The sequence below is a fragment of the Leucopleurus acutus genome (assembly GCF_964270905.1).
Source record: "Leucopleurus acutus genome assembly, chromosome: 3".
NCBI classification, from domain to species: Eukaryota; Metazoa; Chordata; class Mammalia; order Artiodactyla; family Delphinidae; genus Leucopleurus; species Leucopleurus acutus.
Window position 1 is genome coordinate 119,821,387 of NC_139145.1, and position 27,085 is coordinate 119,848,471.

A 27,085-nucleotide genomic window follows, 5' to 3' on the forward strand; every position below is an offset into this window, starting at 1 on the left:
ATTCTTCCAGCACACAGTAGAAAATATGAAAATGCATCATCATACATTTTTTGTTTCATTTTATCTCATTTATCTATAGATATATATATGTATACTGGAGATGCAGTGCAAATTGTATTTTTTACTGAGGGTGGCATCAAGAAGTCTGAAAGCCAGTCATGTGGAGCAGTTCTTCTCAGATTTTATTTTTTATTATTATTTTTTTTTTGCGGTACGCGGGCCTCTAACTGTTGTGGCCTCTCCCGTTGTGGAGCACAGGCTCCGGACACGCAGGCTCAGCGGCCATGGCTCATGGGCCCAGCCACTCTGCGGCACGCGGGATCTTCCCGGAATGGGGCACGAACCCGTGTCCCCTGCATCAGCAGGCGGACTCTCAACCACTGCGCCACCAGGGAAGCCCTCAGACTTTATTTTGCAGACAAATTGTCTGGGGCCCGAGATTTGGCATTTCTATCCACCTCTCACTTGCTGCTAATCCTTGAACCTCACTTTGAGTGGCACTGATCTAGAGGACTGGTTGCAGCACTAGTTTTAGTATTTCTCTGGGGTCCTGGGAGAAGGGACAAGAGAAGAGCGGTAGACTCTGCAATAACAGAGTGAGGTGAAAGGGGCATGCAGGGTCAGACTAAGAAACTAAGAATAAATCATCTCAGTTTCTTCTGTGAGATTAAGGTCATTGAAGAAGAGACTGAACAGGGATAAAGACAGAGGGAAGTTTAACGACGGGTCAATGAAAGAAGTAATGAAATAGATTTGATTACCTTTGGTGCCAGGAAGATTACATGCAACAGCCACCTTCTTATGCTGAAAGTCCTTTAATTTCACAATATTATCTGTAAGTAGATATCTTTTAGCTAAAAATCAGAGAAAAGAAAGTAAAATCATTTTGACTGTTTTATACTTAGCAAATAACGTGTAGAGCTTGACTGTCTCTTTCTAATAACTGATCTTATCTTCAGTTAGTATAAATAACCCACCTAGACAGGTACAAATAGAATAGTCACCCTGGTGGGGAAAAAAATGTCCAAAGTACCAAAGAATGCAAATCCTCCACAAGACAAGTTTTGTCTGTGTGTGTGTGTGAAAGGAGCTAGCGATTAACTGGGTATGGGGATGGGTAGACAGAATTTGGGATCTGAAAGACAGACAGCAAAACAGGTATATCTAGATTTGGTTTAAACAGGTAGAAGCATATAGGGTAGGGGAAAAAGCTATAGTGTGACCATTGGAATTTCCAGGACTGTCGACAGTTTGTGAAATGAGGCATTATGGCCTCTCAGATTTGGACTCTTGGTATCCTCTAGATACATCAGGAATCACTGACCACAACTTAGCAGAAATGATCAGTTGAGGAAACATCATTTCTTTAGGATGCTCGGCTGTGCATGAACTGGAGCTTGGCCAAAGAACCGTCCACTACAAGAGCTCTGTGTAGTACAGTAACAATGTAACAACAAAAATTGCTGATTTCTAGAGAGGCAGTCCAGAGAAGGGGTTACAGTAGGACTGCCTGTGTTCAAACCCTTCCTCTACCAGTTCCCTCTGACCTTGGGCAAATTACTTAGCTTTGCGGTTTCCTCCTCTGTAAATGAAGAATAGTACCTCTCTCACTGGGTGATGTGAGGAGAAAAGGAATGAATGTATGTAAAATGTATTACAGGAAAGCCTGACACGAAGTGTTAAATATTATCACTCACCAGCATCTTCAAATTTAATCATTTTCAAAAAGATATTAAGGGATAATTTTACAAATAAAGAAACCTGCTCAGAGTCTTTCAGACTGTTCGCTACAGAGCTGGACTCCAAACTCATAGTCTTTGACCTCCCCTCCCAAACTCTGCAGGACAGTACACCCAAGGGGGAGGAGGTGTTCCCGGGGCGCAGCACAGCTCCATCCGAGGGAATACTACAGTCCCCAGGTCAAGAGCCCAGCCCATCTGTCCTTTGATTCCCAGGCACACGGGCGTCCACGACATCCAGAGGCCACCACTGTACCCACGTGCAGAGGGCAAGTGCATGCTCGATTGCTCTAGGCCCCTGAGTGAGGCGCCGTTAGTTCTCCAAAGAGATGCCCGCTGAGGTGTAAAGCTCCCTTCTGTCCCATCCCTCCCCTCCTTCACGGCCCGAGGCCTAGGATACCTCCGAGAGGACAGCGGCTGCAGGTGGAGCCCAAGCCTCCCAACCCTGGATGCACCAAACTCCGCAGCGCCTGCAGCGGTAAGACTTGCTTCGGGGGCAGAAAGGCGGCCGCCATACTGTCCCGGGCTGTACCAACTGCGGAAGCCGGGGGTGGGGGGGGAGCGTGGACTGTTGCCTAGCCCTTCCACCGCCCGCAGTCCCCCTACCGGTCATTCCTTTGGTATGCTCCAAGATGGCGGTCTACGTGGTGCGGCGCGGGATCCTCTGGGCGCGGAAAGTGTCGCTGCCTCAGCTCTCCGTGACAGGTTGGTGGCTGCTACCTTCGTGGGACTGCTTCATTAGGCCCCTGAGAACTCTGTTCCTTGAGTAAAGGGAGCAGTGGGCTTTTAAGGGGAGAGGAAGTGCTTCTGGGATCTAGTTGCTGGAGAAACCCATGGAGGTGTTTGGTAGCACAGAGAGGGGAGGTAAGGTCTATGACCCATCTCCTTCCCTAAAATAATAGTGGCTGCCTATCCAAAGGTGTGAAGAGCAGAGGAAGTCCGGGCATGACAGCTTTTGCGTATGATTTGCCGGGTTTGTGTGTGAGGGTGGTCATCTCTTTGCTGCCCGTGAAAAGCCCAAATGTGTCCCCCCTGGGGCTATGAAATTTCTCTCCCTGTTGAGTTTCCTTAGAGGGGCGTCATAAACGTTCTCCTCAACACCTGACGTGTGGCCAGACCCTTGGTTTTCACTTGGTGAAGGAGTTTCTTACTAATCTCAGTTTACCTGATGACCTTGGGCGCAACTTTTGATTGACTTTTCTTTGCCCAAGTTTTCCGTTCAGACAATAAATGCTAATAGTTACTTTTAAAGTACTTTGATATCCGAATGAATGACGGCTCACTCAAAGCCTATTTACAGGACCTGCTGATGAAGACATTGGGAAAAACTTTTTTAATTCACAGAAGCTAAATCCTGACAGATGTATCTGATTATATGATTAAAATACAATAATCACAATTGATTTTTCCAATGCCTATTATCTCCTCTTTCCAACATACCTCCTCTAGCCCCTGTTAAAAAGCAACACATACAGTTTTGCCCACATGCCTTTAAATATCAACGTGAAACCTTATAGCTGGCCACCAGAAGTTTCTGAGAATTAACTGATTGACCTAGCTAATGAAAATGTTTCATGCCACACATTAGGTAAAGTGGTCTGCACAGTACTTGGCACCTCAGTAAGAATTAACTGTTGTAGCTATTTACTAGCTTGTTTACTTACGTTGTTAGTAAATGCTTTTCAATTTAAACAAGACCTTGGATTGTCTATCAGGGAAAGTATCATAGTTGCTTAGGATATTCGGGGGCAGTCATACTAACGGGAATGGAAATTAGATAAAGGTGAATTGAGAGAATTTCCAGTGAGCATTTTGATCGTAGTTTGAAATGGTGTGCTCATGATAGGTTACACCTGTGCTGTTCCATTGACTTAGCCGGGAGCTACACATGGCTATTTAAATTAGTTTAAATTAAAAAATTCTGTTCTTTAGTCACATTAGCTACATTTTAAGTGCTCAGAAGACACCTGTGGCTAGTGGCTGCTGTATTGAATAGTTCAGAATCGAACATCTCCTTCATTACAGAAAGTTATATTGCACAAGCAGGGGGTTAGACCACAGATGAAAGGAGTCTTGAAATCAGGAACTGAAGTGTATAAGGCAAGTGATATAAGTATGTAGGATAGTACATTATGGACCACTGGGGGTTTGATAAGGAGCTTTAAGTCATCAAAACATCTTGAACCATTACCAGATAAAAGAAGAAAAAATTTGTACAAACTGAGGACCAATCAGTATTTGGAATACTTCAGTGCTTCCACTGATTCTCCCTACAACATAATGGATAAGGGCAACTAAAGTGATCAAGAGGATGAGAGAAAGGTTTATTGAGATGAACTGAAAAAGTGACTTCAGTATATGAAGAGGCTAGAGAGGGAAACTTTTTGGGCACTTACTACATAGTGGACATTAGGCTAGGTACTTAATATATGCCCTTATTTAAATTATGATACAGTATTTCCCTGTTTTACCTATGAAGAAAGAGGCTCAGAGACCTGGTGTAACTTGCCCACATTTTTATAAAATTTTTTATAGCAAAGCTAGGATTCACACTTAGACTTTGTGACTCTAAAGCCTATCTGTGTTCACAATCACACTGCTTCCCTTTGGATGGAGAACATGTTTGGAGACATTTTACCAAAGGCCAAATTAACTATAAAATAAGTAAGTTTTTAATAAATAAGTATTTACTAAACTTTGAAATTCTGGTCCATGGAGGTATCTTTTCAGAATTAAGCAGGGGAGATATTTGCTTTTTAGTGGAGAGTTATCTTAGAATATTGTTGCTCTTAAAGTTGACTGGCTGAAGGGTTAGCAGGTTCAAGAAGGGTATATATATGCTCTTGGGTGGCATATACGGAGTGGGATTAAACGGACTCAGAGATCTAAACTTGTGAGGCTGATAACCTCCTATTCCCTCGTTATTTCAATGTTATCTGAGGGTCAACATCGTCATCATTACCTGGGAACTTTTAGAAATGCAGAATCTCTGTTCCCACCCCAGACCTACTGATCAGAATCTGCATTTTATCAAGATTCATATGGACATTAGGTTTGAGAAGGTGATCTAGATTTTCCATTTTGCCATTGTCCACTTAATGTCCTGTCTGGCTTCATAGAAATTCTTTGGTTTTAACGTTAATATACAAATCCCTCAACTACCATACAGAGATGGGAAAAACTTTAAATGATGTCATTTAAAAGTATCTCAGCAAGATGAATACCCTACTTTAAAAGGTTTACAGATAATGAAATGTCTGTCTATCTGAAGGTGTAGTAATTTCCTGTTGCTGCTGTAACAAACTACCACAAATTTGGTGGCTTAAAGCAACGTAGATTTATTACCTTACTATTCTATAGGTCAGAAGTCTGATACAGAGTCTTTTTGTGCTAAAACCAAGGTGTTGAAAGGGGTGTATTCCCTTTAGGAATCTCTAGGGGTGAATCTGTTTCCCTAGTCTTTTCCATCTTCTGGAGACCACCTGCATTCTTTGACTCATCGTCCCTTTCTCAGACATCTTCAAAGCGAGCAGTGGCAAGTCAGGTCCTTCTTATATACCTCTGTCTTTCATGCATCACACTAACAACCTGTCTCCGTCTTCCACTTTTTAAGGACCTGTGATTATATTGAGCCCACCTGGACTTCCCTGGCAGTCCAGTCATTTAGACTCTGCGCTTCCAGTGCAGGGGGCTTGGGTTTGATCCCTGGTTTGATCCCACATGCTGTGCAGTGTGGCCAAACAAACAAACCCTGAGCCCACCTGGACAACCCAGGACAGTCTTCTCATTTTAAGGTCAGCTGATGTGCTAATCTTAGTTCCATCTGTCACCTTAATCCCCGTTTCTCAGGTACCCTAATATTCACAGGTTCTGGGGACTAGGACATGGACATCTTTTGGGGGGGGACATTATTCTGCCTACCCCACTTGGTAACTCATTCCTATGTTTGTCATTGGTTTCTATTAGGAAGATTTTCCACTTGCCAAATTTAAATTCTTTATCCTTATACCTATTTCCTTTCACTGTATCCTCAATGGAGGTGGAAAATGATTACTGGTTACTTTTTTTTTTTTGCGGTATGCGGGCCTCTCACTGTTGTGGCCTCTCCCGTTGCGGAGCACAGGCTCCGGACACGCAGGCTCAGCGGCCATGGCTCACGGGCCCAGCCGCTCCGCGGCATGTGGGATCTTCCCGGACCAGGACACGAACCCGTGTCCCCTGCATCGGCAGGCGGACTCTCAACCACTGCGCCACCAGGGAAGCCCTGGTTACTTTCTTATAAAGCAAACATTTAAAAGTTCATATATATATGAAAGTTACTGGGCTTATTTTTTGTAAATTTACTAGTTCTAATTTTGTTTTCGGTCATGTGATCTCCTTGAACAACTGCACACAGCATTCTGGCACTCCTGTCTTTCCCCACCATCACCTCCTCTGCTTTTTGTCTCCCAGTTCAAAACTCATGAACATAATTCTAGATAATTGTCTTTTCTGACTTTAGAACAAGGAGGACTGATTTCTTATGCTAGAATAAAACATAAGCTAGGAGAAGAAATAGAGAATAAGTAAGAGAATGTAATAACAACAAATAGAGAATATTTAAGTCACTGGTATCCTGGAGTATATAGGTTAACAGCCCTCTCCTGAGCTCATGCTCACGTAGAAAAGGGCTGCCCTTGTTTCCCACAGAAAGGAGAGATCTACCTGGTTTTAGAAATTGGAATTCGGTTTGCATAGAAATGCTACAGTAAATTATGAATGGGTTATCTGAACTGATTGTTTTGGTTCTATGTCAGACTGTTGGAGCATGCAGAGACCTTAAATATCACCCAGCCAATTCCTTCACTTACAACTGCACGGTCTGAAGTTTTCTACCAGCTTGTAAAACTCAAACTAAATCTCAGGTCTGCTCACTCCTGACCTAGTGTGCAGCTACACACCTAATGTCATGCCATCAATGCCGTTACATTTTGTTCATCCTTCTTGACAGATCTAGGAATGTAACTGACAATTTATAACATCGTTTGTATGAAAAATGTATTCTAAGTTCCAAACATCTAATCATTTAAAAAAAATCCATTTGAAATGTAGGCACTTTTTAATAGTTACTATTTTTAAGAAATATCTTAGTTCCCCTTTGAGGCAGTCTTTGACAGCTTTTAATATTATTGCTTCATTGCTTAAACTTTAGACTTCAAATTTAGACATACTATTCTAGTAAAGGTCTGACCCAACCTCTGCTGAAGGCAAGGGAGGGACTGGTCTTGTGTATAAACACACAGACATATTTATATTTGTTTTAGTTGGGAGATGGATAGAGAATAACAATAGCATGCAAATACTGTGCTTAATCAGCTCCCATGCCTTCTAGTTGTGTTTGGTTTATGGTCTGCTATGACCTTCAGGTAATAGTCTGCCATTCATTCCTTTTCAGTTTTTTTAAACAGCTTTATTTAGATTTAGTTCACATACAATTCACCCATTTAATGTAGTCAATTTAACATTGAATGTTTTTTTTTGTATATACACAGGGTTGTACGGCAGCCATCACCACAATCAATTTAGGACATTTTCATCACTTCAAAAAAAATCCATACTCATTAGCAGTCACTCCCCATTTCCACCCAGGTTTTTCTGCCTGTCTACCCTCCAGATCTAGGCAACCAATAAGCTGCTTTCTGTCTCTAGATTTGCCGATTGTGGACATTTCATATAAATGAAATGACATAATACGTAGTCTTTTGTGACTGGCTTCTTTTTCCTTAGCGTAATATTTTCAAGTTTCATCCATGTTGTAGCATGTATCAGTACTTAATTTCTTTTTATTGCTGAATAATATTCCTTTATAAGAATATACTATTTTGTTTAGCCATTCATAAATTGATGGATATTTGCATTTTTCCTTTTTGGCTATTATGAATAATATTGCTACAAACATTTATGTACAGTTTTTTAGGTGAACATGATTTCATTTCTCTTGGGTACATACCTAGGAGTGGAATTGCTAGGTTACCTGGTAACTCCATGTTAACATTTTGCAGAACTGCTGAACTTTTCCAATGTGGCTGCACCATTTTACATTCTCACCAGCAATACATGAGGTTTCTAGTTTCTCTACATCCTTATCAACAGCTGTTATTATCTGCCTTTTTGATTATACCCATCCTAAGTGGGTGTGAAGTTGTATTTAAATATATTTTGCATCTCCTTAATGGGAAATGATATTAAACATCTTTCCATGCACTTGTTGGCCATATGTGTGTGTGTGTGTGTGTGTGTGTATTTATGTGTATGTATGTATCTGTGTGGGTTTTTTTTAGAAATGTCTGTTAAATCCTTTGCCCATTTTTCTGCTGGGTTGTCTTTTTAAATTTTGAGTTGTAAGAGTTATTTATATATTCTGGGTACAAGTCCCTGATCAGATAAATGGTTTGGAAATATTTCCTCCCATTCTGAGTTATTCTTTCACTTTCTTGATGGTGTCTTTGAAGCTCAGAAGGTTTTAATTTTAGGTTGCCATTCATTCTCTCTCATTAATTCCTTGAGCTCATGTTTATTGAGCATTGCTATATGCCAGTCATTGTGACAGGTGTCATCTTGTGGGTTACACCAGATTTGGCTTATTAGGTTTCTGTTATTTACCACTAGGGTGCTGTGTTACCGGGTAAGATATTACTCTTTGCTTTATGTGAAATAAGGGTAAATATGCTGATCCAAGTCAGATGGAAATTTTTTAGGACTAACTAATAATGATAAAGCAGTCTTTTAATGAGTTAAACAGCTGTTCAGCAAATATTTTAGGTTCTAAGAAGGAGTTTTAAGGCTCATCTAGGCTCTGCATTAGTGGAAACAAATGGTTCTTAGTCCTAAAGTAATAGGAACAGAATTAGCAACATTTTTGCTCATAACGTTATGGTAGAAATTTTAACAGGCTTTCTGCATCTTCTGCTTGTTAGAGGTTGAATGCATGTTGTCATGAACTGAATTGTAAACTGTTGGTTACAGTTTCATAATAGATCTTTAAATAATCTAGTAAATGGAAAATATGGCAAAGATATGTTTAATAAAACAGGTATATAAACTGAACCTGTTGTGAAACCATGCCTGTTGAAAAAATTGTCTTTTTCCTCAGGTAAAAGATGCCTACTTTCTGCAGCATATGTGGACAGCCACAAATGGGAAGCAAGAGAAAAAGAAGATTGTCACCTTGGTAGGTACTTATCGGGCTATTATGTGGGTCATTTCTAGTCACTCCATGTTTGTCATCATATATTTGTATGACATATATGTGAAATGATGCTTTTATGATAATCCAATTCAGATAAGCACATTTTTAAGCCTTAAAAAGAATTAGACTGTTGTTTCACATGTGGCAAAATCATTTTTTCTTTCCTGCAAATTTCTATTTCATTTTGCCTTCACAGTTAGTCTCCCTGAATTATGTAAACAATTATTTTCTTTCTTGTTTTTTGTTCATTTTTATCATATAGTTAGTTACCATGCAGCCTGACTGTTTTATCTGCAAAGTCAATCTTTACTATGATGGTTGCAAAATGATGGTTTTCTAAATTCATTAATACCTCCACATTTACTAATTATTACTCAGTATTTACTGTAAGCAAGAACCCTTTTTCTCCCATTTCTTTCTCTCTTTATTATCAGTATGATCTTATGGATTCCTCTTTTTGTTTTTCCCTTTAATGATTCATTACCATCCTTAGTTATTTTGGTAGTCCAGTTCTCTGAAATTTGGCTAGTAGAAGCATTTCAAGCTGTCTCCCAGTGTTCCATCTTGTACCTTTCTTGCTCTAGCCCTGAAATCAATTACGGTTAGCCCTTAAACAATGGGGGTTAAAGGAGCCCACCCTCAATGCAGTCAAAAATCCACATATAATGTAAAGTTGGTCCTCCGTATATGTGGTTTCTTCCTAGCCAAGTTTCTGCCCACGGATTCAACCAACTGCGGATCATGCATGTAATCCTGTAGTACGCATTTAGTGAAAGAAATTCATGTGTAAATAGACCTGCACAGTTCAGGCCTGTTTTGTTCAAGGGTCAGCTGTATTTCTCCAAGGAGCACTGGTTCCTTTTACTAGGGAGTGGTATTAGAAACCAAGATCTGTGCACTAGGTGTCCCCCTTGCTACTATGGAATTTTTGCTTCTTTGCCCATTCAGTGGACAGAGCTAGGAAAAACATGTATACATGTACACATAAACATACATATGTGCACATACATGCATATAAGCTTATATGTACATAGTTTACAAATTATGAAAAATCATTCTGAAACCTGCAATTCCAGTTCATCTCTACAGAGTTCTTCCTTGCCTTCCTCTAGTCCATGTTTGTATCTCCCCTCCATACTGAAAACACTGGCTCCCAACAGGGACAGTGTTTTGATGTGTCCATCAGTCTAGGGATTGCAAGTTATGTAATTTTCCTGTCTTCTACCCAGTAAGTGCCAGTAATGGCCTGCAGTCATTTAGACAGTCAAAAAGATACCCCCCTATATTCTAAAATGCCCTTGAGGGCCTTTTGGTACTTCTTTTGGGAACCACTGTTCTAGTGATGAAAGCACAATGGGCTCAGTTAATTATATTGCAGAGCTCGTTCTGATGTGCCATATGTGAATCATAAGAAAAGTGCTATGGAAGTGCAGAAACGAGAACAAAGAATTTCATATAAGCTATTGTTAACACTTTCCTAGGTATGAAGGGAAAATTAGGAAACAAGACCATTATATTTGGTGCCTTGGTATGGGTCATCTCTGTTATTCGGAGACAAACCTAGGGAAAACTGTCATGGATTCCTGAGTGAGCAGATGCTTTTTGCCAAAGAATGAGCATAATCTGCAATGAATAAGTATCACATGGAGGTAACTGTCTCCTCTCTGTTAAGATTAATGTACTTAGAAAAGCAGTATGTACCAGCTACCATTTACTGAATACCACCCTGCTAATAATCCTCTCTGTACATCCTGAGTCCCTGTCGAGTCAGTTGATTTTTTCCTCATCCTATATTCTTACAGCACTTTGTACCTTCATTATGCAGTGTGATGTGGTGAAGAGTCTGCACTTGGAGGGGAAGACAGCTGGCTGTGAACCCCAGCTCTGCCAGCTTTCAGAAACTGTCCCTTAACTCGGTTCCTATATCTATAAATTAGGGATGATAATGCCTGCCCCAGGTAATACCCTGACATATAGTAGGTGCTCCAGAAATATGTGAAAGGAACAAGTCCCTAGGCCCCTTGATTTTACTCATATATGAAACATTAGATTGTGAGGTGAGATGAGGTTTTGAAACTCAAACTGCTTGGAAGAAAAAGAGGCTGTTAGAGACAATATTTTTTTTCTTCTGTGTAAGAGAATGTAATTAAAACTTGCGTTCATACGTGATATTACTGCATGTTTTCCCTGATTCTTATTTGAGCCTTTGGGCTGGGGTATGGGCCCAGAGAATCAGGTAGTACGCTTGGGGCTACATGCGGATGATCGGGCAGTAGATGGCAGTGTGGCCTCTGCGGAGACGCGCGCAGCCGGTGGAGCCCGGCGTTTGGGCGCTGGCCTTGGGAAGCCTCTCCATGCGCGCTTGCGCGGAGGGCTGCCCTCGGCATGTGGAGCAATGTGATTGGGCGCTGTGATCTGGTGCGGGCTTGCTGATTGGGGGAGGGAGGAGGGGGCGATATGAGGCTTTTATTCCGCGTGTTCCCATTGGAGGGCGTGGAGTGGGGTGGAGTGGATCGCGGCTCGGGAGGGACTGTGCCTGGATGTGGGCGTGGGCGTGGGCGTGGGCGTGGGCTTCGGCTTCGGCTTCGGCTTCCCTGGTCTGAAGCGATTTTGCCTCCATGCCGAATACAGCGGAGGAGACCTGCTGGGTTCTCTCGGATGGTCGTGCTGCTGTGGTGCCTCCTCTGTTCAGTCTCATTAGTGGTTTTCTGTTAGAGCCTTGGCGGAGGGCTGATGGGTATCTACCCAGCTCCCCGTCTGAGAGTAATTTATTACTACGGAGGTCTAGCTTAACACCACGAGTGCCGTATTACGTATGCTGCAGTCTAGAGGGCAAGCAGGCCATGAATGCAGGCTGGGTCCTCTGACATAAAAGTCAAAAGGCAGCTTTTGTTCACTGCTAGATGTGTGCCCCGGGTCTGTGCTAAGCACTTTCACACACACACTTACGTTTAATGCTCCACAACAGCGGCCGAGGCAGCTCCTATTTCCCTTAAGAGATGGGAAAAGTGAGACCAGATCCAGCATTTGCTTAGGGCCATACAGTATCCTCTTGCCTTTCTGCTCACTAAACTTTCTTAGTGATTGCTGTAGTACCTGTAATTCTACCTTAGTGTCTTCTCTTGCATTGAAGTAGTGGATCTCTTGCTTTTAAAAAATATTTTTTGATTGAAGTATAATATACTGAATAGTGCACAAATCATAATGTGCAGATTGATGAATTATCACAAAGTAAACAAGCCTGTGTAATAGAAGGTTCCTACCACTCCAGAAGCCCTTATTGTGGCTCCCATTACCCTCTTCAAAGGTAACCATTATTCTCACTTCTAGCACTGTAGTGTTTTTTTTTAAATGTTTTATAATGGAAAATGTACAACATACAAAAGTAGAGTGAATGGTATAAGGAATCTTCTTTACCCATCACCTGGCTTCAACAGTTATCAGCTCCTGGCCAATTTTCATTTCTACTTCTTCTTATTTCCCCATCCTGATCCTTTGGATGATTTTGAGGCAGATCACAGACAGTATATCATTTTACCCATAAATATTTCAGTATATACCTCTAAAAGATAAGGATATTTTTAATACCATTTCACATCTAAAATATTAATAATCATTTAAATATGAAATATCAAGTCAGTGTTCAAATTTCCCTGATACTCTGGTAAATTTTTTTTAATGGTTATGCACATAAGGTCCATACAGTGCAGTTGGTTATGTTCCCTTCTTATCTTGCCTCTTTTTAAATCTTTTTTTATGGAAACATACAAAGGTAGAGAGAATAGTATAATGAACCCCCATGGTCTGTCACCCAGCTTCAGTGGTTATCAATTCCCTGCCAGTGTTGTTTCATCAAACCCTACCCCATCACCAGGTTACATTTTAACAAATTCTTGTTATCTGATCATTTTATATATATTTTGATACGTATCTCTATAGATAAGGATTTTTTTAAAAACGTAACTATAATACCATTCTCATATCTAAAAATTAGTAATTCCTTAACATCATTAAATATTTCCTCAATGTTCACATTTCTTCAGATGTCTTATAAATTTCTTTTTAATTTAGTTTGTTGAAATGGGATCCAGATAAAGTCCATACATTGTAATATGTTGAGATGACTTTAATCTATAGGTTTCTCTTTCTGTCTTGGCAGTCTATTTGTTGAAGAAAACAGGTCTCTTTTGTAGTTTCCCACATTCTAGATTTGCTGTTTTCATCCTCATGGTGGTGTTTAACATGTTCCTCTACCTTCCATATGTCCTATAAAACTGGCAGTTAGAGAGGAAGCCTTGATCAGATTCAGCGGGGTTTTTTGTTTTTTCTTTTGGCATGAGTGCTTCATAGGAAGTGTTGTTTACTGTTGTCAAGAGGCACAGAGCATTTGGTTGTCACTGTGATGTTAAAGGCCATTCGTGATCATTGCTTAGATCCATTTTTTCATTAGGAGCTGCAAAATGTTGCTATCTTAATTATATCATTTCTTTCATTAATTACCCAGAAAATTTTTGTGAAAGAATTTCCTTTCATCAGCAGTTCAGTTATCCTGAGTTATAGTTTGTATGGAAGAGGCAGCTTCGAAAATAATAAATTGACCTCCTACCATCCTCCAAAGGTTATCAGTGAGGGTTTTAATTTTTTTTCCTAATATTATGAACTCATGGACTTAACTATTCCAGACATTTTAATTCATTGCAGTTGATATTTTATTGAAAGAGCCGTAGTTCTCCAGCTAGGCTTTGTAGAGCCCTGGGAATTCTTGAGCTTTCCAACTCAAATCAGAAGATTTCAATTTTAGACTGTTTCTGTACTGGGCTTCCCTTTGGTTAAAATAAACACTGAATTAAAGCATTGTCTCTGAAATTCCTGCATTAGCCATGCAGATCTGCTGGAGAGATACAGGGTGAAAGTTCGCAGCATTAGCCAGTTAGCAGCTGTTACAGATTAGGGCCCACAGTGAATAGGATTCAGGAGAAAACCATTCTGGGGAACTGGGTAGGGTGCTGGTAGGAAGGCAGGCCTCATGGGGGAAGTTCCCTGTGTTCCATGAGAAGTTTGCTTGGGTTACCCTGCCAGGGGCAAGGGACTAGGTGACTTGAACTAAATTAGTTCCTGAGCCCTACTGAATTAAATATTCTAGTTCTGATTTTTCATTTTATAAATAATCATAAAGTAAGAGACACCTTTCAGTTTTAGTTACTGCTTTTTTGTTTCTTTTTTTTTTTTTTGCATTGAGGTTGAAACTGAGCACTGTGGTCATCTTTCATTAGCTGGACACTTATTAGCTGAGGTTTAGTTTTACTGTGTCATTTCAGCTGTGGAGGCCTTTGGCTTGTTGCAGTAGTTTTTCAAATCCTGCTCTTGAAGCTTGATGGAGATTTTCTGAGGCCTGCTTTCCTATTTGCATGTCTGTGACATGTATTCATTCACTAGGCTTCATATTTACTGTCTGCTGGCAGTTCTAGAGATGGGTCTGGCCTGTGCACATCCTCCTCCTTTAGTCTTAGTATATATGTATATGAAGCTTGCCTTCACATTTTTTTCTTTATTATTTTATTTTATTTATTTATTTATTTTTTCTTTATTATTTTCAAGCTTCTGGTGACAGAAAGACAAATAGAAGGAAAGCTAAATATCTATATTCAAATGGTTCTTAGGTTAATTTTTCCTAATTCCTTCTATTATTTCCATACATGTTATAGGTCATCTATCCCTGAAACAAAAACAGAGTTTTAGCCTGTGTTTTCCAGATCACTTCTTCTAGGAAGTACAGTACTAACTTGTATCTAGTCCTTAAAGAATTACATAAATTAGGTGAGGTACGCACATGCCCAGAAAGAACTTAGTGTTGACTGAATGGGTAACAGTGATGTACAGTTACATAGAAATCATGAAAAACTGAAACCATCTAATAATTTCTCACCTAAAGCTCCCAGGGTTCAACAGAGGATCCATCGTTCCTTCAGAGAACTTCCTCATCATAACTTTGACCCAGAGACCACCCTCCTTTATAAGAGGCTTCTTTCCTAGCACATCTCTACTATAGATTTTGTGATCATTGAGGAGATTATCATTTTCTTTCTCAGAATTTTATATACTTTGAAGCTGTGTTACTTTGGTGCACACCAATTATCTTCCTGGAAAAATGAATTTTTGGTCATTATGTAATGACCCACCTAATCTGAAAAATGAATTCTTTTTGCTTTAAATCTATTGTGTCTGATATTAATATAGCTATACCAGCTTTCTTTAGGCTACTTTTTGCTTAGTACATTTTTCATACAGTTATTTTCAACTCTTCATGTGTTCATATGATTTATATAGCTGGATTATATATTTTTAAAACCAATCTGGCAATCTTTGTCTTTGTAACTGGAAAGTTTATTTAGTGTCATTTTATGATTGTTGATTTATTTGGATTTGTTTCTACCATAGTTAGTGATTTGTCCCATCTTTCTTTATTCTTTCTTTTGTATCTTCTTTTGGATGGTTGTGGTGTTTTTGTTTTTTACATTTCCTCCCCCTCTAGAAATTGTATCCTCTATTTCTACTCTTTCAGAATGGTGGGTTTTACCATTCTAAATCTACATCTTTTAGATGGTTGCTGCATAACTTCTAGCATGCATATTTACCTTAAATTCTAGTGTTATTCACACTCTGCTGTCCTTTAGTCCAGTCACATAACCCCCAGCCATGTGTTACTGTCTAACATTAAAGTTTTATCCTTTAAAACACACGTACACACATAAGACATTATTATTTTAAACAACTTCCCCCCAAATTAAATTAATTTTATTTACTGACCATTCTTTCTAGCATTTCAAGTCGTCTTTAAAGGATCATCTTCCTTCTTCCAAAAACACGTCTTCTGAAAAACACAACTTGTAAAAAGTTCCTTTAGTATTTGTTGCTAATAAATTCTTTCAGTTTTTAAGTGTCTTTATTTTTCCGTTAATCTTAAAAGATAATTTTGCTAGATATGTATTTCTATTTTGATTGTATTTACTCCCAACATGTTATTCTACTGTTTTCTGTTGTTTCTAGTGAGAAAACACCTGTTGGTATAGTTGTTTTTCCTTTGTAAGTAATCTGTCTGTACTTTCTGGCTACTTTTAAAGTCCTCTTATTCTTCAGTTTAAGTGTAATGTATCATGGTGTGGGCTTAATTTTACTTAATTGACTTGAGATTTTTTGTGTTTCCTGAATCTGAAAATGGATATCTTTTATCAGTTCTAAAAAATGCTTAGCAATTAGCTCATCATCTATTACCTGTCCCCATTCTCTTTATTAACTTCTTTGGGAGATTCAATTAAATGTATTTTAGACCTTACTATTCTATTTTCTATATCTCTTAACTCCTTTTTTATACTTTCATTTTTATCTATCTTTGCTGCAGAGTCTTCTAGTTTCTTGTAATTTCCTTTAGATCTTTCAGGTTGCTAATTCTCACCTCACCTGTATCTTACCTGCTCTTTAACTTATTCATCGAATTTCTTTTTTACAGCTTTCTTGACGTATTATTTACATAGAATATACTGCACATATTTACAGTGTACAATTTGACAAGTCTTGACATATGTACATGTGTATATGTCCATGAAATCATTACTACAATTAAGATAATAAGCATATCTGTCACCCACCCCCCACATGTTCTCCTACTTCTTTGTAGTCCTTTCCTCTTCTTCCTGCCCACCTTCCACATTCCCAGGAAACCTCTGATATTTTCTGTCATCATAGATTAGTATGTATTTTCTACAATTTTATATAGTAAAATCAACTCTTTAAACCACTTAAAACATAGTTCTCAAGTTGGTGTATTTTGTATGACATAGGAAGTATAATTAGGGCCTCAGAGGTGTGAAGGCTGACTTTGTGGTTTAGAATCCTCAGGGGACGATGTCCTTGCTGTTTTCCCTTTGCAGGGTGCATTACTTTCTAGTTCACCTTCACTACAGGTGTAGCCTTAGGCAGCTCTGGCTTTACCTAGGATCTCTGAAACAGCTTCCTATCTTACAGAGGCCTTGGTTCTATCCTCCGTTCCCTGTAAGTCATTAAAACCACAGCTCTGTTTCCCTGCGGACCTGCGGATGCTCTCAGGTGACTGCTACCCTTAGTAGTCCCTTAAACACTCAAGGTTTGTGCTCCCATCCTGCCTTTAGCCGCTGACAATTACATCTATCTTCTTGAAAGCTCAGTCATATATTTGAAATTTTTTTTAACATTTTATTTAGGTGTTTTGTTTTTATAGTAGGGGGAATTTTTTAAAGGCTATTTAGTCCACCTTATTGCTGTGGTGGAATTCAGTTTAATATCATCTTCGAACTTAGGAGCAACATCCTTTTTGTGTTCCCTCTGGTAGTTCTCAAACTAACTCACTTGAGTGCTTGCCAGGCTACATCACAATCTCCTGGGGCTTTTGTTTAAAAATTTGTGTTTCTGTGGTCTCACTTCAAACCTATGGAATTAGAATCGCCCTCTGGGTGTGAAGCCTAGAAATCTGACGTTTTAAAGTCTTAAAGCCTCTTAGGGGTTCAGATCCTTAACCAGGATTACACTCCTATACTTCGAATAGTGCAGGGTCCTCAGGAAAATCCTTTATGTCCTTAGATTATCAATGGTATTGTTTTCTTCAAACAAAAACATTTTTATACTAGTATACATTTCATTTTCTGGACATACTTCCACACTGTCTGTATGGCTTTAAGTTTTGTTAATGAAGAATTCAATGAGGAATTCAAATTTCAGACCCATTTTCCTTTATAGTCTTTGTTGACCACAACCATCCGCTGCAACGTATATTCCTGAGGAGCTGAGTGACAGGCAAGAAAGCATCTTCTTTGGCACATCCCTTTGAATAAAACCTGGGCATCTGCTGGCCCCTCACTGAAACACGAAGAGTGATTTTGACTGTTGAAACCATGGTCCAGAAGCCTGTGGCACTGGCCCTCTGCAGGCTGCAGCTGCCCCAGCTTTCACGGCCATCCCTGCTCCACGCAGTTTTCTGCCTCATTCATCACGCTAGTGCTGTCATGTGAGGTGATTGGTTGCATATTATATTTAGCAGCAAACCTTTCTCTGACTTATAATATGCAAATATTATTCATCAGATGCTGGCTGTGCAGCTGTTGCCTTTTTTGAGGCCCCAGCCGATTTTACTTGACTGAGGATATCTTGGTGTAGAAGATTAAAATGGAATCTTGACTTACCACACTACAGAATCCCGCTCAATCCATTGTTTTGTTATATGCTGTGTACTATATGAAACCCATGAGGAAATGGAGGTCATTTTAATTAGGCCAGTAGATCCTGATCCTGCATTTTTTAGTTAAAATTTAAATTTTGAGTAAAGGGTTAGTTGATTCTTTATATTGCCTGTCATCTCAACACAAGAGCCTCTATTATGAAGAGATCAAAAAGATTTGGTATCATGGGAATGCTGTTTAATATATTCTGTGAGCAGTTAGATTTAACAATATTAATTTGCCTTAGTATAAAGAGGTTTTAGGGACTTCTTTGTATATGTGTATTTGTGTTTTAAAATTTTTAACTCACATGGTACCAACCCCTTTAAGGGGTTGTCATAAGAAAAGATAGTCATAAGATAGTCATAAGAAAAGTAACTACTTTTACATCATATCAGGTTTTAGTGGTTTTGCAAAGTTCCTTTCCCCTGGTAGCTACTGAGTCATTGAGAGCATTATCCCAGGGAAAGAAAAGAGAAAAATATCGGTTAAGTGCACAGCAATAGGTCTTTAACAAATACTTGTCAATTGATTACCTGTTGCCGTTTTGCTTAATACTAATTTCTTCCACCAGGGAGTAAAAAAAAACTTGGAACTGCAGTTGGAGTTGACCCATGAACAATATGGATTTGAACTTTGTGGGTCTACTTATATGTGGATTTTTTTCCACACAGCTCTACATGATGCAGCTGGTTGAATCCGCAGATGCGGAGAGCCAGCTATGGAACTTGAGCATCTGTGGATTTTGGTATCCACAGTGGGTCCTGGAACCAATCCCATGTGGACGCCAAGAGATAACTGCATTTCTTTTTCCTTCCTCCCTCTCTTTCTCCTCTCTCTCTGTCTCCCTCCCTCGCTTTATTCCTTTTATTTATTTCTTTAGATATTTATTGAGTGCCTTTTATAGAACTTTTCTAGGAACTGAGAATATATCAGTGAATTAAGTCCTTGCCTTCATGGTTTTTACTTCTAAGTGTAAAAGAGAAAAAACAAAAAGCCAAACACAGACCAGCGTATATAGGCATTTATAGATCATAGAAAATATTTTGGATTTTATTCCAAGTGTGATAGGTAGCTATTGGCTGGTTGAGAAAAGAAAATGACAGGATCTGATTTATTTATATATATTTATTTATATTTCAGATCTAGAGCGTATATGATTTGCTGACATATGGTTACAGAGAGTGAGAAAGAATGGGATCAGGGATGACACCTTAGTTTTTGGCCTGAGTAAGCCAGTTAACGTAGGGGCCATTTACTGAGCTGGGAAAGGTTTGGAGAAAAGCAGGTTTGGAGTGGAAGGTTGGAGAATTAAGAGGACATGTAATGTTAAGAGACCTATTAGACACCCACATAGAGATGTCACCCATGTAGTTGGAAATACAAGTTTGGAGTCACAAGAAGTCAGGGTAGGCATATATGTGTGGAGTCAGTAGTCCGTAGATGATGATTAAAGCTATGGGAGGGAGAGAATGAGATACCCAGAGACCGAGCAGATGGTGAAGAGTCTGCTCCTCAGACTTAGGGCACGTCAACATCAAGAAGTCAAGAAGAGGAGATCCTACAAAGGAACCCAAGAAAGAGAGAAAAGAGCATTTCATGAAGAACGGAATGCTCAACTATATTAATTGTTAGTGAGAGGTGAGGTAAGATGAGGATGAAGAATTAACTACTGGATTTAACAAAGTGGAGGTGGTCTTTGGTGTCAGTAGAGTGATGGAAACCAAAATGTGATTTGAGTCAGTTCAAGGGAGGATGGAACTAAGGAAGTGGTGACAGTTGTATTGGGGATGACTCTGTTGTGGCATCTCGCTGCTGACGGGAGCAGAGCAAAGGAGAAGTAGCTGGAGAGCGATAGGAGGTCAAAGGAAATTGTTGTCATTTTTGTTTTTTGTTTGTTTAATAAAGTTCATCCTTTGTTTAAAAAAAATAGGAGGCAGGGTATATGGATACAGATGCTGGTAGCCTGGTAGACCTGATGGTAGGAGGATAAAGTTCCCATGATTGCTTCTGTTTTATGCTTAGGGAGGGAGATAAGACACAAAATCATGAGCTGAGAGTGAGAGTGAGCGGAGAAGGGGAAAGACACACATTTTAAGTTCTAGAAGCAATGAGAAGGTATGAAATAATTATTTTGAAGAGTATGTTGCCTGTTATTCCAGGTCTTTTTAGATTCTGAGATGGCAGTGTAATCTCAGGAATACCAAGTATTTGTATGGATGTTCTGGTAAAAGGAATCAGAATAGGAATATTTCAGGCTGAAAATCATTAATTATAAGCAGAATGCCTGGCCCCTGTGATTCGTTCAGGGAATGTATAAAAGTAATTTAATAAGTTCCAACTTAAAACATTTTTGAACAGCTAATATATTTACCTGGTTCAAAATGCAAAAGGAATAAATGTGTAAGCAATGAAGAGTTTCCTTTTCTTGCCCCCCTACCATCTTGGCCCTCCTTTGCCTGGAGTCTGTCAATAATAACACTTTCTTGTATCTCCTTCCAGAGATATTTTACTGATCCATTTTTTAAAGCTAAATCTATGCTAGGACTTTAAAAATAATCCTTTCTTCAGTCAAGTAAATACTTAAAAAATTATACTAATATTTCTCTATCCTCTTTAATTTATATAAAAATAATTTCAAAAAAGAGCAAGAAAGAGCATCTGTTTTAATACTGACTTCATAATGTTGACAGCCATCTGGCAGGAGTTGTATCTGTTAGATTTTTCTTAAGAAATATGTATATTTAACAAGGTTCTTTTTTCTTCTTTGTCTTCACAGCTGATCTGGCATCTTTAATGGATAAAACATATGAGAGAAAGCTGCCTGTTAGTTCTTTAACAATATCACGGGTAAGAAAACTTAAATATAAAGAAAGAGAAAGAAGGCAAGAAAGCCACTTTATATACATGAGGCTCTGTAAATAAAGTCTATCTTTCATATGATATATTTTCCCAGAGTATGGTATGTTTTTGTAGTTGCTAATAGATATTTTATGATGAAGTAGCAAATTTCTTTGACTAAAATAAAAGGTAATAAATTGATCAGACTCCAGTGTCAGTGATTACTGTTGTGTATCTGGTTTATTTTAATTTTTCCAGGATTTGGTATCATGATTTTTTTTTTAAGTTGATATATCCTTCAAAGTGATAGTGTTTACTTGTTAATATTGGAAGTAATTTTGGTAGTTGAGAAAGTCTGTAAAAGAATGGATATTAATGTTAATGTTAAACTGCTACAGAGCAATGGATGGGAGAATAATATTAGGCTAGGAGTCAGGAATTGGACTTGAGAGCAACCATTACTGATCACCTTCTATGCCAGCTGTTGTACTAGTTTCTTAACTTACATTATCTTGCTCTTCTCATAGCGGCCGTATGAGGTAAGCATTGTTATCTCCATTTTGCATGTAAGACTCAGAAAGCTTGATGACTTTCCCAAGTTCACACAGTTCATAGGTGGAAAAATTGGGCTTCAAACCCAGATCTCTGTGACATTGAAGTTCTTTTCTGTTGCCTCCCTTAAATAGATCTTATCTTGTCTTAATGAATTTGCTTTATGACATTGGGCAAGTGGGCCCCTCTCAATTTCCTCATATTCAGTATGGGTACAGTAGTATTTTCCTCATAGGGCTGATGTGACGCTAAATTAAGATCTTAGATGTGAAAACTCTTTGTAGAAATTAATGGCACCATAAAATTCAAGAGACTTAAATCTAGGATAAGAAAAGTAGAGAAACCATCATCCTTTTTAGTCTTGAGTCCTTTCTTTCTGCTCCTTGATATTTTCCTTTTAGTAGGTTAGCTAGGTTATAACCTAAATTTTATAGACTTATCATTTTCATATTGGAAGGGAACTGAAAGACCACTGGTTCATCCCTTACATGATGTATAAAATCTCTGTATGCCATAATGCCTGGTGTTTGTTTAGGCAGCGCTTCAGAGTTTAAAGAGCTTTCATGTACACTTTCTCGTTGGAGCCTCGTCCTCTTCAGTGGAGGTGCCTTTATTCTGTTTATGCAGATGGAGCAACTAAGTTCCAGAGGGGCTGTGCCGTCTGTTTATGCCACACAGCATGCAGTCAGGAGAGCTAGTTCTCAACTTCAGGTCCTGTGTTGGAACCATATTTTATCTGCCCCTTAATGAGATTTCTAAATCAAGTCCGTAAGTCCTAAAAAGGGGGAGATCCATTAAGTCTCCCCCTCTTTACTTTTCTCTCCTTCTTCCTGAGGTTTTAATTATATTCACTACATCCATTATCTCCTACTTCACCCTTTTTCCTCTGAGTCTTTACTTTAGAGTAGAATTCCTCCTTAGAAGAGTCTTTTCTGTTTGTTTCTCTGGTTTAGAGTTGAGCACACTGAAGGAGTTTGTGGTTCGAGGGGAGACTTTGCTGGTAGAAGAATCACAGGTTGACTGGTCTGTAGCAGAACCAAATCAGATAGGAAAAATGGTTGTAAGACTGAGTTCTCTAAATTTAGACTTTTCCTCTCTTGGGCCATGTTTTTTCAGCCATTAGAGTCTTCATCCTTTCAACTGTGTGTTCCCATGTATTTGGAGTTTGGAACATAGAGAAAATATCAGGGTTTAAAGTTAATGGGAAATACCAGTGACTAATTATAAATACACTAAGAGGAGCTCTCTCTTGTTCTGAGCAAGGTTAACGTTTAGTTTTTAAACAGTTTTTCTAACCAAGGTTGTTCTACGTATAGAAAAAGAGAGGCCATTGTAGATTATTTGTTGGCATTAACATAGAGTGGTTTTGAGAATGGAGCCACACTACATGAACACTGTTCTAATAAAATGCGTGTTTTATTTTTAAGGTCAGTGTGTGACTTAGGCTCAATATATGGCATAATTTATATTCAACCAAAGGTTTCTTTTTTTGTCTTTTAGTTTGTGGACAACATTTCATCTCGAGAAGAGATAGACCATGCAGAGTATTACCTGTACAAGTAAGTTTTCCATTTCATTTGACTATATATTCTCTTGTTTCACATCCTTTTTTAACACAAAAGGTGGTAAGTACTGTATATAATGTTCAGCTCCTTGCTTTTTTTTTTTGCGGTACGCGGGCCTCTCACTGTTGTGGCCTCTCCCATTGCGGAGCACAGGCTCCGGACGCGCAGGCTCAGCGGCCATGGCTCACAGGCCCAGCCGCTCCGCGGCATGTGGGATCCTCCCGGACCGGGGCAGGAACCCGTGTCCCCTGCATCGGCAGGCGGACTCTCAACCACTGCGCCACCAGGGAAGCTCCCAACTCCTTGCTTTTTAACTTTGTGCTTTGGAGATCTTTCCATATCAGTGTATAGAGAGATTAGACATTTTTTATAACTGTCACATTCCATACTATGAATATATTATTTAAACCAGTTCCCTATCGTAGGGCCTTTAGGTTGTTTGTGCTCTCTTTTTGTATGATGCACAATGCAATAATTAATAACCTTTTACATAGGTAATTTTGCACATAGTTCTCATAAGTATGTATATTTAATACATATGTAAATGTAATAATACACATGTATATATATATATACATATTTAATTTCAATAGCTGTTGCCAAATCGCTTTCCATTGGGGTCTTACCAATTTACATTCCCACCAGCAGTGTATGAAAGAGGCCTGTTTCTACAGCTTGGCCAACAGAGGTATTTTCACACTTCTGGATTTTTGTTAGTCTGATAGGAGAAAAAAATATATGTCTGTTTATCTTTTTCCTCCCTTTTTTATTTAGGTGGAAATGCACTCTTTAAGTACTATTCAGCTTCTATTTTCAATTAACACTTTTTCTACATTACTACCTTTACTTCATTCTTTCTCACAACTGGGAACAATCCCACTGACCTACAGCTACACTCTCCCCTGTGTACAAAGAAGTATGTTCAGTACAGCACCGTCTATAGCAGTAAAAACTGGAATAACCTAAAGTTCATTAAATAAAGGATTGATCAAATAAATTATGATTTATTCTTATAGTTGACCTGTCAAAATGATACCTTACAACTAACTTTTTTTTTTTTACAACTAACTTTTTATTGTGATTTTAAAAATCAGATTTATGATTTGTTCCAATTCCTAGGCTGTAGAAAAAGACTCAGGCTGAAATTTAAAATGTTTCCAGTAAACATTGTATTAGAATTTCCCATTCGATCTTTGGTTTTTTAAAAAATATTTATTTATTTATTTAGTTGCGGCAGGTGAGCTCCTTAGTTGCGGCTGGTGGACTCCTTAATTGCGGCTTGCCAGCTCCTTAGCTGCTGCAGGCAGGCTCTTTAGTTGTGACTCACCAGCTCCTTAGTTGTGCACGTGAGCTCCTTAGTTGCAGCATGCGAACTCTTAGTCGCGGCATGCATGTGGGATCTAGTTCCCTGACCAGGGATCGAACCTGGGCCCCCTGCCCTGGGAGCGTGGAGTCTTATCCACTGCGCCACTAGGGAAGTCCCTTAACTTTGTTTTGATCAAGAGAGTTTTCAGTTATTTACATCTGGGTATATATTTTTTAAAGCTTTCTTTATATTAGGGAAAACATATCCAATTTTCTTGCATGTGATATTGCAAACTAGTAATAAGGCTTCTTTTTTTTCTTCCTGAATTGGGTAGATTCTACCACCGTTTTGGTGTTTTCTGTTTAAATACAAATCTCAAGTAGATAAGATTCCAAACCTTAAAAAAATATTATTTTAAATCTAAGATTGTCTTTAACAGTGTCTGAAGTTTAAATTCTAGGTGCTGAAATCATAATTGCAAGTGCCCTCCTACCCTTCATTAAGATAAACATAAACGGATTCCTTGACGGGAGCAAGCCCTGCCTTCCTTTAGTGGTTCTTTGGCACTGTAAGGCTTCTATGGTAGTTATTTTTGCCAGTGGTGAAAGGTGTATTTGGGCTGGCACCTTTGTTTGCTTTGTTCATGGGAAAATGCAGAAAATAGTTCCAATTTATAAATAGGAACTATTTTTTAGAATTCCGTCCTGTAGGACACAGTGCTATAGTCTTAGAAGAAATATGTCCCAAATTTACTTGTACCTCTGTAGCATATAATTGATTTCAGCAATTCAATATTCAGCATGTATTTACTGAGCACCCATTGTGTGCCCAGACTTTGTCCAAGGTGCTGGGCATATAGTGGTGAATAAGTTAGACACTCTCCCTGTCTTCACGCATTGAAGTTTAACTGAGAAATTTTAAGTCCTACAGAAAGACATTTTGTGATTAATTCTTCATATCATGTCCAGTTTTGTGAGGCCTAGAGTCCTATTGAAAGCTTCATAAAATCTCCCTGTTTTTATATAGGTCATATAGAAGACTCTTGTCCATCTTAAATCTGAGGCGTTGACATTCCCCATCCTTTGCTTAATCAAAACTAGTGTTCTAACCATGACTTATCACTGTTTTATTTCCGTTCTTTCTCCTCCCATTGCCAAGAAAATTAGCTCTCTTTTTCTGAGATTTTTTTTTTTTTTTAAGAAAGAAATGTTTTTATGACTTCATGAGATTACTGTTGTATGTGTGTGAGACCAAATACAGCACAGTAAAGCTGCATCACGTGTAGATGATGGAGGCTGGCCAGTATTCGTGCATCAGCTAAGCATCAACTCCTGCTTTCCAGCCTTAGAGGATATACAAAACATAGTAATGCCTCAGCAGAATTGCAGGTTAAGTTATGAACTCTTGGGGTTTCCCTGCTTTAATTGAAATCAAGAATGTTAATCCTGAGGACACCGAGGGCCTCTGGGATTTCCACCAGTTAGGTCTTCAGCGTTCATGGTTGCCATGCCTAACATTTCCACATGGGATGACTTTAGATATCTCAGGGTAAACTTACAATCACAGGTGTAAGATACGGAAATATAGGAGCAATTCATTAATCCTGCAACTAATAGCTTCTTCCTGGCCTGCCTGGAGAATTTCTCATTCCCCAGGCAGTACTGTCTTTGAGGGGAAGGCCCACAACAGGACTTTGGCTGCCACCTCTGTCAGTGGCACAAATCTTTCCCTGCCTCAGTCTGTAGAGACCAGGCTCTGCAAGCAGAATGTAATTGCCGCATCCTCTCATCTTCTGGTGATCAGATCTCCCCAGTGATTATGTAAAGGCTGTTAGAGCCAAAGAAGTTTGGAAACCTGGGGTGATCAGTGGAGAGCTAATTGAGCACCTGCCGTTGAGTCAGGTGAACAAGTAAGCAGTTCAGGGTGCTTCTGGCACGTGCCAGTGTGTTATCCTCCTCTCATTCCAGGAAAGACTCTCAGCCTTTGAATCTCCTGAAGTACACAGGTTTAAAAGTTTGGGGGCATCAACATTAAAGAGTCCCAGGGATGTTTTAAGGAGAGTTAAAGAGAGGCTGCTATTTAGATAGCAGGAGGGAGAAAAAATGCTCAACCATGCCTCTTTGGGCTCTGGGCTCCTCTCTGGGGGCCCACAACCTTTTGATCAACTTCTGCCCTGCCACTTACAAATAAAAAATGGAAGCACCAAGGAAAGGGAAATGATACTTTAAACAAAAGAATAATGTGAACCAAAGATGATTAAGTCAGTTAATACCAGGAACGATATAGGTTGACAATAAAGAAATGTTTTTGAAAAACCTGATAATACTTTACAACAAACCAAGAGTAAAAGTGATTACAACAGTAAAAAGGCTAAATTGAAGTAAAATAAACAAAATATGAAAGCTAAGAAATAAGAGAGCAAAGCCTGCTAAGAACTGTTGGGCTGTAACAAAATAAAACATTAAAATAAGAGAATAAAAGAAACAAAAAATAAATAAAGCAAGATAAGAAGGACGTGAGCCAGGGACTTCATAAACTGTGTATAGATATGGCTGGGAGGTTAGGAAAATAGGCACAGGCATGCTCTTGCAGGGATACTCTCAGCA

The 27,085-nt window shown here is 39.1% G+C and overlaps 2 protein-coding genes across 3 annotated transcripts in view; one reads left to right on the top strand and one right to left on the bottom strand.

Moving 5' to 3' along the window:
* PTCD2 (pentatricopeptide repeat domain 2) overlaps positions 1-2,352 on the bottom strand; it is a gene marked incomplete at its 5' end in the record, with an annotated part of 28,338 nt that extends 25,986 nt beyond the window's left edge. Inside the window, 3 exon segments of the mRNA XM_082835747.1 lie at positions 762-854; positions 2,140-2,296; positions 2,299-2,352. Coding sequence (XP_082691873.1) covers positions 762-854; positions 2,140-2,296; positions 2,299-2,352 — 304 coding nt within the window.
* An 18-nt stretch (positions 2,353-2,370) lies between these two features.
* Positions 2,371-27,085, top strand: part of MRPS27 (mitochondrial ribosomal protein S27) — a 91,880-nt gene continuing 67,165 nt past the window's right edge. The window contains exons 1-4 of one of the 2 annotated variants that reach the window (XM_082835745.1): positions 2,371-2,444; positions 8,872-8,949; positions 20,995-21,065; positions 23,109-23,167. In XM_082835745.1, coding sequence (XP_082691871.1) covers positions 2,372-2,444; positions 8,872-8,949; positions 20,995-21,065; positions 23,109-23,167 — 281 coding nt within the window. In that variant the 5' untranslated portion in view covers position 2,371. Of the gene's footprint in view, positions 2,445-6,567; positions 6,644-8,871; positions 8,950-20,994; positions 21,066-23,108; positions 23,168-27,085 lie in introns of those variants that run through there. The other variant, XM_082835746.1, reaches the window with a different exon arrangement.